Consider the following 14,242-nt stretch of genomic DNA (forward strand, 5'->3'; position numbering starts at 1 on the left):
AGTGGTGGAAGCAGAGAGCGTACGAGTCTCTACTGGTCCAGCGCTCAGTTCTTCTTTGTTTATCTTGTGGAATCTGTGCACTTTGATTTCAATTTGTTCGGCGTATTATTTTTTCTCTGTGCTTTTTCTATTCTCTCACGTAATCTTCATACTACCCCCTCCTCCCCTTCCACCCCTACATTTCAGGATCAACCCTTCCTCATGTCTACCCCTCCGATTAATTGATTATATCTTTTTACTTTCCTTATTATTATTAGTTTATTTTTTAAAATAATAATTATTGTTAAATCCTAATTTAAATATACTTATTGAAAATTTTAAGTAGAAATTATTTTTTTGGAAATATAATTATTAACTATTTAATTATTTTTTGTGTTGTTTAAAATTTCTGACCTCTATGACTTTTTTTTAAAAAATAATTCGAAGTGTATTTGCAATCTTTTATTTTATAAATGTGTAAAACAATTAGAAGCTTAAACTTGTTTTTCCGAAATATTTTTAAAAATAAATTTTCTATTCAGTTTGCTTGAATTTTTTTCAAAATAAATATTGGGAATGATTTTCGTCATGCAGCAGGAAGAAAAGAAAAGCTCCTCCTCTCAAGAGGAAGACATTCATTCAACAGAAGACGTCCTGGCACTCCCTGACGCGGGAAACATTGTTAAATCTCTCCAAACCACGCTACAAGAAGAACTTCTGCAAAGATCCCTGCAGAATGTAGCGCTAACATTACAGACAGCCATGGTGTCATCACTACAGCAAGCTGCCCTACTGCCACCCAACTCTCCTGCCGCTGCTGCGCTCAATCTGCAAGCTTTAGAATCTTACCTAACACTTCACAGGTTAAGTTCCACCGTGAATTCTCCTCAGCGAGTATCAAATTCTAACAACAATAATAACAACAACACAACCACCAAGACTGCACTAGCCCTAGCTGACATAGATGCGCTAGGTAATATTGAAGACGAAGTTCCAGATGATCTCTTAGAAACATCTAGTCCAGAAACAGCAGATTTAAATTTGAAAACATCGTTAGAATTTCCAGCTTTCCCTGGAGAAACCAGCTACCCTTCTCTCCTACTTTACCAACCTGTCTCAACAGCGTCCACTCCCACCAAAACAATAGTAACTGACAGTATTAGTAAGCCAGTACAGAAATCCACTCCAGTAGCATCGACTGCTAGACCGAAGAAACAATTCATTTGTAGATTTTGTAGTCGTCATTTCACCAAATCGTATAACTTGCTGATACATGAGAGAACCCACACTGATGAAAGACCTTACTCCTGTGATGTCTGCAACAAAGCTTTCAGAAGACAAGACCATCTAAGAGACCATAGGTAAGAATTTATCTTAATATTCAATCTACTTCCTTATGATTCAAACAAATAGACTTGGTTACCTATAGGTCGAAGATCTTTACTCATAATATCTATGTAAGTACTTCTAGACAAGTATAGGTACATAAGCTTGGTTCCTTCTAACAATTATTATTTTAATATAATCACTCTTGTCAATAATGTTGTATTTATGATTCGACCTCTTTACTTTTAAAGAGGTCGAACTGAGTTTCGTCATGGATCATTACATATTATATTGGTATCTACACCTTCACAAGTCATCTTTTCTATTCTTTCATATGCTTTTTGGTCATACTGCATCTCTCGCTGTTGTTACAAGCTTGGATCAACGATTAGGATTCAGTGGTACGATGTAACATGAAACTTTAAACTCCCAAGTATCCAGGAGGTTTTATTACCACCTATTGTGTTAATTCTGTTTTACTTTGTTGGGTGACAGTACTCAGAAACCACATCCATTTCATTGCTTCTTGCTTTATGTTTACTTAACTGTGGGAAACTTTAATTACCCGGGGAGTACCATCCCATAATTTATGACTCCGACGTTGTGTGGTTTATGGCTGGCTCTGTTTTGTTTAGTGCTATTATCAGTCCTAATTGCTGGACTCTTTACTTTTCCCCGTGCAGAACAGTTTTCAGTCATTCCCCCATTTCATTGCTTTCTCAAAAGCGTTTCGTTTGATTGGTAACATTGTGTAGTTTAGGTAAATACTTCTAAGTCCGCAGGTATGCCTGCGGTGGATAAAAGCTCAACTTGGACCTAAAAATGCGTTTTGTGCAGTTCAGTTTGATAGGTATTAGTTTATTTGCTTTGCTCGTAAGTTAAGGGTCTACTCTTGAGTTCTCATACTGCTACAATGTACCTTAAGTTTCCTTTTTTGCTAGGGATCTGAAATATCCTTCTTAATTATAGGCATTAGTTCTTATTTTTTATGTTTAATTGCATAAAACGATAAAGTTACTATTGTTTATATTTGTTTTATTTAATTACCTCTTTATTTTGCACCATACTTGCCTTTGGGTATACATTAAGTAGTAGAAAGACGCTGGTTGCCCTTACAACTTGGACTTTAGGATATCAGGTGCTCGGTTTATAAAACTAACGAGTTTTAAATGTCTATTTACCTAGAAAATGAATCGCTACTGTATTTACAATTTTCATTTATCTTGCTTCAATATTATTGTACATTTTCAAATGTGACTTCACCTCATTCCTCTCGTAGTTCTTCAGTATTCCTGCGTAGCATCAACTTACCACCGTCTGTTCATAGTCATAGGTTTCAAGTTTCATATAAAAGAATAGATATTCAATTCATTTTCTCAATGTTAAAAACTGGATATTCATAACATACTATTTGCTTCATTACAGTTTCCAGATTCTTAACGCCAAGAACACACAATTCCAAAGCTCTAGGTCCTACAATATTATAAAATTATAAAACCTTGACAGAATATTAATAAAACCCCTCAAATTGGTAATGAAAAACACAATATCCATGCACGTGCTATTTCGACAGTTTCTAGGCAAAGTACTCAGTGCTATGTTTCAATTTGGAACAGTCGCAGGTACGAAAATAACAAGAGTGGCAAATATGTCGAGCCGATTACGAAGTCACTTTGCACGAATATCAAGATTAGAAATGAAAATGAGTTTAAGTTTAAACTCGTTTACTCTGATTTACACTTCCTCAGTTTAGTATAAGTGGCAAATATGTCGAGCCGATTACGAAGACTTTGCACGAATATCAAGATTAGAAATGAAAATGAGTTTAAGTTTAAACTCGTTTACTCTGATTTACACTTCCTCAGTTTAGTATAAATATAAAATAAACTTGTCTTTTACACTAAATAAAGCCAAGACGGTTGACAACAGAGAGAGAGAGAGAGAGAGAGAGAGAGAGAGAAATTGCAGGGAATAACGGACGAACTAGAATAAGCAATGTGTTTGAAATTTGGGTATTCACAAGTTCAAGATAAGGTTTCGCTTAACATTCACCATCAAGAAGAGGGATTTCAAAGTCAATCTACTAATAGGTGCTTATGTATATGAATTTCAGAAAATCCAAGTTGTCGAGATGTTGTAGGGAACTAAAGTTTACTGAAGTGGAGTAAACATCACCGACGTACCTAAACCAAAGGTAAACATTCAAATTTTGTATTGCGAACCAAAAAGTTAGTTAGCCCTTGTCACGAACAGTGTTAACCAAATTGAACCAAGTTTTTCCGTACAGATAGGTAGATAATTCGATCAGGCCTAAACGAAAATCGACTTCAGGTTTCCCACGGCGACGAATTAATTGTTGGGCCCACACAGTTGTCGAATGACTAAAATCAGATTGATTGATTTGAAGAAGGTGTTCGATATTTCATCAGATCCTGTACCCTGATGTACACTTGTCGAATGACTAAAATCAGATTGATTGATTTGAAGAAGGTGTTCGATATTTCATCAGATCCTGTACCCTGATGTACACCACTATTCCTGTACTCACATAGTTCGTATTCGTAGCTTTTATTTTATTTGCCCTAAAGCCGGCATGATTCTCGTTATAAACTTTGCCCAGGCCGGGGATTAACAAATCTGTGAAATAAATTACTCCGTACTTTACCCGCTAGGTATTACGTACCATTGACAAGTTGCCCTCTGAATTCTCTACGACTGTGCGAGCTTTTGAAAATAATGGATGAGATTTCCAGCGCAAAATGAAATGTTCTAATCGGATATTAAGTGACAAATGAAGCTTTCAACTTTGCTAACGAAATGAGATGACTTCATTTGTTTTCTTGAACTCGAATGATTTGTTCTAAATTAACCTTTAATAATATTGTGTTTGGGTACAAACAAGATATTTTCTACCTATGTGAAAGAGAACGTGATTACTTGTATGCAGCAAATGTGCTTTTATTTTTGTTCCAGTTTTATAGCAAGAGCTCATATTGTGTAGGTATACCATGCAAATTGTAAAATCGATCCATTGAAAAGTTCACTTAATGTGGTTGATTAAGGCATTCGACTTGTTACCAGAGGGACTGCGGTTCAAATCTTAGCAGCGACATGAAAAAATTTACTCCATCTAAAAAAAAAATCAAGGGTCTACCTTCGCGTATGTATTTAAATTCGAAATCCAATAGCCCTAGTTGAAGCCAAGATTCTAAATTCTTAAAATAAAGGTAAGTTCACGACTTACATCTCTGGTTCTCAAAAGCCCAATATGTACGTTGTACGTTACCTTGAGAGTTTTAATATCATATTAAATACTACTGAGCTATTGATGAGCTTGAGAGGCAAAGTTAGAAGCGAATGATTGATGCATGGAATGATGGATGGTTCGACAAGTTGAAAATGCAGCACCTTGACTGAAAATAAAGTAAAATTCAACACAAAAGCATTAAAATTACTGTCAACAAATTAAGTTTTCCCTACCGATTCTGACGATTGCTTGACGTGTGATATTTAGATTGAAGAGCTAACAGCAGACCAGGAGAGAATTACGTCAACTCTGCATGGTATGTGCCTAGGGTATACAAAACACTCCAAACTTACTTGATCACAAAGAAAACAGACTATTTCATTTGTAACGGTCATTTCTCCTGACCATTGCATTGGAACACATTAGAATTGCACACATTCCTCTGAGCAAGTTCAAATTTAATTCCACGTCCGACTCATCAAGATTGTGAAGATTCCACATTGTCTGTGAGTACTGGGGGATTAGGAACATATTGAACCTGTTCCTACGGAATAGCTCCAGCACGTTCCATGACATCATCTTCCTGTTCAATTCAACGTACTTATCCGAGAAATGCTAAACCTCATTGGAATTCTGTTAGGTGGGTCTTGTGTCTTACAAACTTGTTTGCATAGGTTCTTCTGCATAATGTCTATTGACACTAATACACCCTGCAGACTCAAATCTAGACCGGTGACAATGAGTGTCAACAAATATCTATTTTGCGAGAAAATATGAAAGAGTGCCGATTCTTTTGAACAATCCCCAAGTGTCCGACACTTCAATATCAATGCATACCGTGCATTCCATTAGTTATAATTCATTCAAATCGTGTAATCCACCACACCGAGTGCCAAGCAAGTAAATCATGATAGGTTCTGCATATCTTTATGAAGTTATGGACAGATCAGATCGCCATTCATCCGATAACCTTGTGATGTTGCAAAGTTTGCAACAACATAATGGATGTATTTTTAATTCCCCCGATGTTGATTTGACCTCTACAATGTCTTTCCTCTGAAGTCTGAACTTCTGAAGTGGTTCGTATGGAATGACGTGCGACGTGGGATATAACTTTCTCGATTACCTTTGCAGTACCAACTAGTATATCTCATATCTCCTATTGAGTGACAGTATTGTCACTTACAAACAGGACACTCATAATTATATTGACACTTGACAGTTTTTCAGTTAAGTGTACACTTTTTCAGTGAGTCAGTGATTAACACGCCATACAAAATACGTCAATAGGAGGTATCAATTTAGTAAAAGAAATGATGCAATCATATATTGTGACATGCTGTAGCCCGAGAGAAGTCCCATATTGCTCACGCATGCTCACCGCCATTTAATCCTGTATCTGACCGTTTTTTGAACGTATTGTGAAAGGGTGCTTTGCTGCTGCTTTATCTTATCCATCTCTTGGAGGGTTTCAGCAGTCATTATATATAAGTTCTGTGGGTCAACTTGATAAGGAGAACCAAAAAGGCAGATATATTTTGCAGAACTTCTTTGAAGTTCTGCAAACTTCTTTGAAGTTCTGCAAAATATATCTGCCTTTTTGGTTCTCCTTATCAAGTTGACCCACAGAACTTATATATAATGACTGCTGAAACCCTCCAAGAGATGGATAAGATAAAGCAGCAGCAAAGCACCCTTTCACAATACGTTCAAAAAACGGTCAGATACAGGATTAAATGGCGGTGAGCATGCGTGAGCAATATGGGACTTCTCTCGGGCTACAGCATGTCACAATATGGGACTTGAACGGAAGGTAAGAACATCCCCATTTAATCTCCAATAAGAATATTTAGCCTGTACTTTAATGGAAGGTGACCTGAGCTACATTGGACTTCATAAATCTGGAAACACCATTTGAATTATTTGTCAACTGGATGAGCCTGTGGAACAAATTATGCAACATAGTGTTGGTTTGGAGCAAAACACCTTCCTCCTATTCTACCAATGGAGATGGCAAGACTGGCAAGTTCCCAGTTGATTTATGAAAGTCCCCGCTACCCTAACACGACAGAATGTTAACACGGTTGTTCGTCCAACGGCCCGAGAGAAGTGTGAATGAAATATTCGTGTTCTGTGCTCATCTCAGCATGTCACAGCAGGATCATGTTCCAAGTTCGTCTTACAATTTTGTACATCTCCCCTCCTGATGCTCGCTGGTACAAGTTGGTATCATCTATGTTAACACGTTCTACACCTGCCGCCTATTAGATGTGATGGGCAAATCTAATTATGCTGCTGCACAGCATGTGCTCTAAACAGAGTGTCCGAGTAATTTAAAACCTGGTAGGTGAAAAATATCTTCTCCTTTGACAAATTTGCCTTTTTAGTCCGTCCTTCCTTTATTATTACAATAGTAATAAAAAGGTATAAGGGACGGACTATTGTATTCGCTTCGGTGTCGGTATCACAACTGAATCCGCCGATAACGGGCTTAAAACTTTTTTGGAAAAAAAACACCCACGCTAATAAACACGCTCGTAAAATATTTACAAATACATACATATAGTTTGAAGAGAACATATTCAGATACCATAGTTATAAATTAAGAAACCAAATCCCACACCTAAAAGAACCTAAATAAAGCATGGATTTAATTAGGAAATCGCTTTGAGCAAAGTGTACAAGTTGGTATCATCTATGTTAACACGTTCTACACCTGCCGCCTATTAGATGTGATGGGCAAATCTAATTATGTTGCTGCACAGCATGTTGCAAAATCTGACTGTGCTAACGATGCTATTGAAATTATAACAAACTCTTTGCAATCTTGTTGTTCGCTTTATAACAAAATCATGCTAATGATGCAACGTAGACTGGTTCAGCATGCAAAGAGAAAAGTTCGTGCTACAGAAAACACACATCGGAAATAACCAAAAAGACATGGAAAAATACAAAAAAATACTTCCACTATTGATGAGGTCAATGATAGTGAACTGTGGACTTTGTCATCTTTCAATACATTACTTTCCTTCCTATAGGATAAGGAAAGTAAAAAAAGGTCAACTTCCTTGCTAATGATGCAACGTAGACTGGTTCAGCATGCAAAGAGAAAAGTTCGTGCTACAGAAAACACACATGGGAAATAACCAAAAAGACATGGAAAAATACAAAAAAATACTTCCACTATTGATGAGAACAATGATAGTGAACTGTGGACTTTGTCATCTTTCAATACATTACTTTCCTTCCTATAGGATAAGGAAAGTAAAAAAAGGTCAACTTCCAATACTTCCATTATTGATGAGAACAATGATAATGAACTGTGGACTTTGTCATCTTTCAAAAAGCTCAGCTTCCAAAACAGATTATTAAAAAAAAGCATGTATTAGACAATAGCCTCTTGGTTTAAAACTAATGTAGTACATTCCAAGCCCTCATCCTAACAAATCCGAAGTCAAACGAGGCACCTGGATTTCAACATGTTCTCGGGATCCATGAACAATAATATATCTATTAAAAAAAGCATGTATTAGACAATAGCCTCTTGGTTTAAAACTAATGTACATTCCAAGCCCTCATCCTAACAAATCCGAAGTCAAACGAGGCACCTGGATTTCAACATGTTCTCGGGATCCATGAACAATAATACAACATTAGACAATAGCCTCTTGGTTTAAAACTAATGTAGGTACATTCCAAGCCCTCATCCTAACAAATCCAAAGTCAAACGAGGCACCTGGATTTCAACATGTTCTCGGGATCCATGAACAATAATAATTACGAGCTGGGTATTAATTGCTCTGATTTGTTACATTGATTTAGGGGGAATGGGCGTACACCATTTTGATTACTCAATTCTTCGGAGAAGTTTAAATACCCCTCTCGGGGAATTTCATTTAAATTGATTTTAACACAAGCTTCTGTATCGCCCAATGTGTGATGAAGGTTTAATAACTCGGATTTTGTAGTCATTACCATCTCTGGATTGTGGTCTATAGCACCCATAGCCTCTTTCTTTGAAACTAATGAAGTTAATTCATATCCACTGAATATATTGGTTCAATTGGAATGCATGCAGAGCGCTTACAGTTCAAACATGTGTTCATAAACACTGATACGAGAGTATTTGTGGTATTCCTGGGAACTCAGAATATGTCGAAATCAAATATTTTGTAGTCATTACCATCTCTGGATTGTTGTCTATAGCACCCATAGCCTCTTTCTTTAAAAATAATGAAGTTCATATTCACTGAATATATTGGTGGAGCTAGGTGTTCAATTAGAACGCATGCAGAGCGCTTCTAGTTCAAACATGTGTTCATAAACACTGATACGAAAGTATTTGTGGTATTCCTGGGAACTCAGAATATGTCGAAATCAAATTGCAACCAACACATCGAGTTGTACCGGCATGGAAGATGTAGATGTGTCTTTCTTTAGGTATATCGAATGCTATTTGAGATACATCTAGCATCAAGTTTGTCACGACTTAAATTCTGTGGTAAAAGTATCCTTCGAACTCAAGCTGAACACAATGAAAACTCCCTACTAAACATTCCTTCTTGTTGTCCATCCGTATGATTTCTCAAACTTTTACCAACTCTAACATCTTGATTTTCAGTTTCATCTTGTTGGATACAGGAATCTCATAAAGTCCTTGGCAAGCTAAGTGCCTAGTAACGCCTAACTCTATGTAATGAGACATTGAGATACAGTCTGCGAATCTAGAATGTCTAGACTCTAGACAGTGAAATTAAGGTGACTCTCCCATTGCAAAGTGAGTTGTGATGACATAGATGACAAAGTATTAGTATTAGTATTAGTATTAGTATTAGTGCTTTATTTAGACTGTCGAATTAGGACATGTAGTCCCATTATCTCAACAGTTTAATATTGGTTACAGAGGTTTTGTACCTGTAAGTGGTATTTACTTGATGATTTATTATCATTACTTATTGGTTTACCTTTTTCTATTTTGTTAGTTATCAAACTAAAAACATAAACGAAACTCAAATATTAGGCGAGCGAGGAAAAGTTTTCTCTCCCGCAGTCTCTGCTTCCCGATTTCTTATGGTGATTTTAGCGATCAAAAATTGATCATATCTCAGGATCGGTTTAGATTTTCGCAAAATCCTTTCTTATTGCACACCTAGACCATAAAAGGAATAGTCCTATCAAATTTCAGCTTTCTAGGTCTTGTGATTCTTGAGATAGAGCGATCAGTGTGGAACTATGAACGAGTTCTTGTTCTTATAATATAAGATTACTTTTCTGCTGATGGTAAAAAAAAAACATTTGGTGACACGTTACTCTGGCATGACACGTATTAGACTTTCAGCCGTACCTCAATTTGCCATACAGTGTCCTAATATTCCTCTTACATTTTTTTTTTCCTTTATCAATCATATCAATGGTTCTTGTCAATTAATGCTCAAAAGCATACTCGGTTGTCAGCGCCGTGGCTCTGGATCGCTGAAAGTTGACATTTTGAATCCAAGTCATAAAATGTAGCACACTGTATTTAATCGAAGAACGACGTGTGTGACAACACAATGAAAACTCCTTACTGAACACAATGAAAACACAAAGCTGAACACAATGAAAACTCCTTACTAAACATTCCTTCTTGTTGTCCATCCATATGATTTAACTTAAATTCTGTGGTAAAAGTATCCTTCTGAAGTTATAGCTCTCTGAAATCTACACTATCTAGTATACCACTATACTTGGATATTCTTAAATTATACCATAATGAGATGGAACTTTATAAGTAGTTCTACCCACATCCGAATAACTGGAGTCATATAAATGAAAGTCATATTGATCTCTTCGGATGTACTAACGGACTATAGTTCATCCAGATCAATGTGACAGCAATGAGTCATCAACCCAAAATGAAGGAACCAATCAGATTGCAGGAAATCCTACTAACGGACTATAGTTCATCCAGATCAATGTGATAGCAATGAGTCATCAACCCAAAATGAAGGAACCAATCAGATTGCAGGAAATCCTTACATTGTTCAAACTTTTACCAACTCTAACATCTTGAATTCAAGTTTCATCTTGTTGGATACAGGAATCTCATAAAGTCCTTGGCAAGCTAAGTGCCTAGTAACGCCTAACTCTATGTAATGAGCTAATGAGACATTGAGATACAGTCTGCGAATCTAGAATGTCTAGACTACTCTAGACAGTGAAATTAAGGTGACTCTCCCATTGCAAAGTGAGTTGTGATGACATAGATGACAAATTAAAGCTGTACAAGTTAAAATAAGAACTTACTGACAGAGAACAGACTCGAAAAAGAAATGTTTGAACTTTATGATTGTCCAAGTTAAGATGACAATATTGACCTATCTGATCAACAGTCTGGTACAAAATAATAATAATAATAATAATAGTGCTTATTTATACTGCTCGCATAGGACTGAAAAGTCCCTTTACTCCAGCAGTAGGCTACTACTGAAATTAGAAGTCACATGAATACCAACATGAAAATTGTGTTTTGGAATCGAAACCGAACGAGTAGTTTATGGCGGCTTTCTATTGACTTGAATAGAATTAGAATTGACACACCATCTCTATTAAAGACAAATCATACGTACAAGAAAGAGAAGAAAAATATCAACTGATTGATTTGATTCTATGTCGTATTGCAACTCTGTATCAGAGTAATTCGTTAAATTTACTTTAATAGTTTCTCTCTCAAATCCAAGTGAGTCAAAGTGATCAGTTGTTCACCTTTTGTTTTTCTGGCTTTGAACAATATTGCTGACGATTTGTCGAAAGACATAGCTTTTGAAAAACTTCATATGTCTCTACAGTCTACAAGAATAAATGGCTCACCAATCTCATTCCAGAATTCCTGTGCACCAATCTTTACAATCTGCGTGTGAATGGTCAACCAATTCATATATGTATTATAGCAAATATTAATAGCAAATTTAGACTGATATCTATAGAAAGGAAAAATCAGAACCTTCCCCAAGAGAAAGGCTTTGTTTGCACTGTGGCTTTTGTGTTGTTAGTTCCTATAAAATAAATATGTACATACCTACATACCTACAGATATGGAAAATGAACATACATTTAGGAGTAATTCCAAAGAGATTGGTTTAAATATTTGTAAGAAATTGAATAATTAATTATATATATTAGACATAGCTTTTGAAAAACTTCATATGTCTCTACAAGAATAAATGGCTCACCAATCTCATTCCAGAATTCCTGTGCACCAATCTTTACAATCTGCGTGTGAATGGTCAACCAATTCAGATCATGGAACTGTTATCTTCCACTCCTTGTTCTCACAAAACCCGGTGAACTTTTGCTGGAAACTTGTGAAAGATCAAACTGAAGAACTCTGAGGATATGAATCCATAGAGATCCAGCTTGAGCTCTCAAGGAAAAGTATATTTATGTTATAATTTTTGCACCGTCTTCAACTCGACTCGTGAACGTACATTTCTGCATGCATGTTTTATGAACTGCACAGTACAGGGTTATCTTCCACTCCTTGTTCTCACAAAACCCGGTGAACTTTTGCTGGAAACTTGTGAAAGATCAAAATGAAGAACTCTGAGGATATGAATCCATAGAGATCCAGCTTGAGCTCTCAAGGAAAAGGATATTTATGTTATAATTTTTGCACCGTCTTCAACTCGACTCGTGAACGTACATTTCTGCATGCATGTTTTATGAACTGCACAGTACAGGATCAGCCAGGTTGCCGCTGCAGGTGATGCTAAAGATTGCAGGGAATAACGGAGGAACTAGAATAAGCAATGTGTTTGAAATTTGGATATTCACAAATGCAAGTGAAAGGTGATAAGGTTTCGTTTAACATTCACCATCAAGAAGAGGGATTTCAAAGTCAATCTACTAATAGGTGCTTATGTATATGAATTTCAGAAACGCTGCTGCACGTGATGCTAAAGATTGCAGGGAATAACGGACGAACTAGAATAAGCAGTGTGTTTGAAATTTGGGTATTCACAAATGTAAGATAAGGTTTCGTTTAACATTCACCATCAAGAAGAGGGATTTCAAAGTCAATCTACTAATAGGTGCTTATGTATATGAATTTCAGAAAATCCAAGTTGTAGAGATGTTGTAGGGAACTAAAGTTTACTGAAGTGGAGTAAACTTCACCGACGTACCTAAACCAAAGGTAAACATTTTCAAATTTTGTATTGCGAACCAAAAAGTTAGCCCTAGTCAGGAACAGTGTTAACCAAATTGAACCAAGTTTTTCCGTACAAATATAGGTAGATAATTCGATCAGGCCTAAACGAAAATCGACTTCAGGTTTCCCACGGCGACGAATTAATTGGTGGGTCCACACAGTTGTCGAATGTGTGTTGTTTAAAATTTCTGACCTCTATGACTTTTTTTTAAAAAATAATTCGAAGTGTATTTGCAATCTTTTATTTTATAAATGTGTAAAACAATTAGAAGCTTAAACTTGTTTTTCCGAAATATTTTTAAAAATAAATTTTCTATTCAGTTTGCTTGAATTTTTTTCAAAATAAATATTGGGAATGATTTTCGTCATGCAGCAGGAAGAAAAGAAAAGCTCCTCCTCTCAAGAGGAAGACATTCATTCAACAGAAGACGTCCTGGCACTCCCTGACGCGGGAAACATTGTTAAATCTCTCCAAACCACGCTACAAGAAGAACTTCTGCAAAGATCCCTGCAGAATGTAGCGCTAACATTACAGACAGCCATGGTGTCATCACTACAGCAAGCTGCCCTACTGCCACCCAACTCTCCTGCCGCTGCTGCACTCAATCTGCAAGCTTTAGAATCTTACCTAACACTTCACAGGTTAAGTTCCACCGTGAATTCTCCTCAGCGAGTATCAAATTCTAACAACAATAATAACAACAACAACAACACAACCACCAAGACTGCACTAGCCCTAGCTGACATAGATGCGCTAGGTAATATTGAAGACGAAGTTCCAGATGATCTCTCAACCACCAAGACTGCACTAGCCCTAGCTGACATAGATGCGCTAGGTAATATTGAAGACGAAGTTCCAGATGATCTCTTAGAAACATCTAGTCCAGAAACAGCAGATTTAAATTTGAAAACATCGTTAGAATTTCCAGCTTTCCCTGGAGAAACCAGCTACCCTTCTCTCCTACTTTACCAACCTGTCTCAACAGCGTCCACTCCCACCAAAACAATAGTAACTGACAGTATTAGTAAGCCAGTACAGAAATCCACTCCAGTAGCATCGACTGCTAGACCGAAGAAACAATTCATTTGTAGATTTTGTAGTCGTCATTTCACCAAATCGTATAACTTGCTGATACATGAGAGAACCCACACTGATGAAAGACCTTACTCCTGTGATGTCTGCAACAAAGCTTTCAGAAGACAAGACCATCTAAGAGACCATAGGTAAGAATTTATCTTAATATTCAATCTACTTCCTTATGATTCAAACAAATAGACTTGGTTACCTATAGGTCGAAGATCTTTACTCATAATATCTATGTAAGTACTTCTAGACAAGTATAGGTACATAAGCTTGGTTCCTTCTAACAATTATTATTTTAATATAATCACTCTTGTCAATAATGTTGTATTTATGATTCGACCTCTTTACTTTTAAAGAGGTCGAACTGAGTTTCGTCATGGATCATTACATATTATATTGGTATCTACACCTTCACAAG

General features: G+C 36.5%; 1 protein-coding gene across 1 annotated transcript in view; it reads left to right on the top strand.

Annotated features, from left to right (window-relative positions):
* The first annotated feature begins 464 nt into the window (after positions 1–464).
* The window catches only part of LOC103509289 (protein sister of odd and bowel), a 34,022-nt gene continuing 20,244 nt past the window's right edge, over positions 465–14,242 (top strand). Inside the window, exons 1-4 of the mRNA XM_026823676.1 lie at positions 465–1,340; positions 12,266–12,379; positions 13,089–13,498; positions 13,577–13,964. Coding sequence (XP_026679477.1) covers positions 556–1,340; positions 12,266–12,379; positions 13,089–13,498; positions 13,577–13,964 — 1,697 coding nt within the window. The 5' untranslated portion in view covers positions 465–555. The remainder of the gene's footprint in view (positions 1,341–12,265; positions 12,380–13,088; positions 13,499–13,576; positions 13,965–14,242) is intronic.

Source organism: Diaphorina citri, unplaced genomic scaffold (genome assembly GCF_000475195.1).
Source record: "Diaphorina citri unplaced genomic scaffold, Diaci psyllid genome assembly version 1.1 scaffold483, whole genome shotgun sequence".
Classification (NCBI taxonomy): Eukaryota; Metazoa; Arthropoda; class Insecta; order Hemiptera; family Psyllidae; genus Diaphorina; species Diaphorina citri.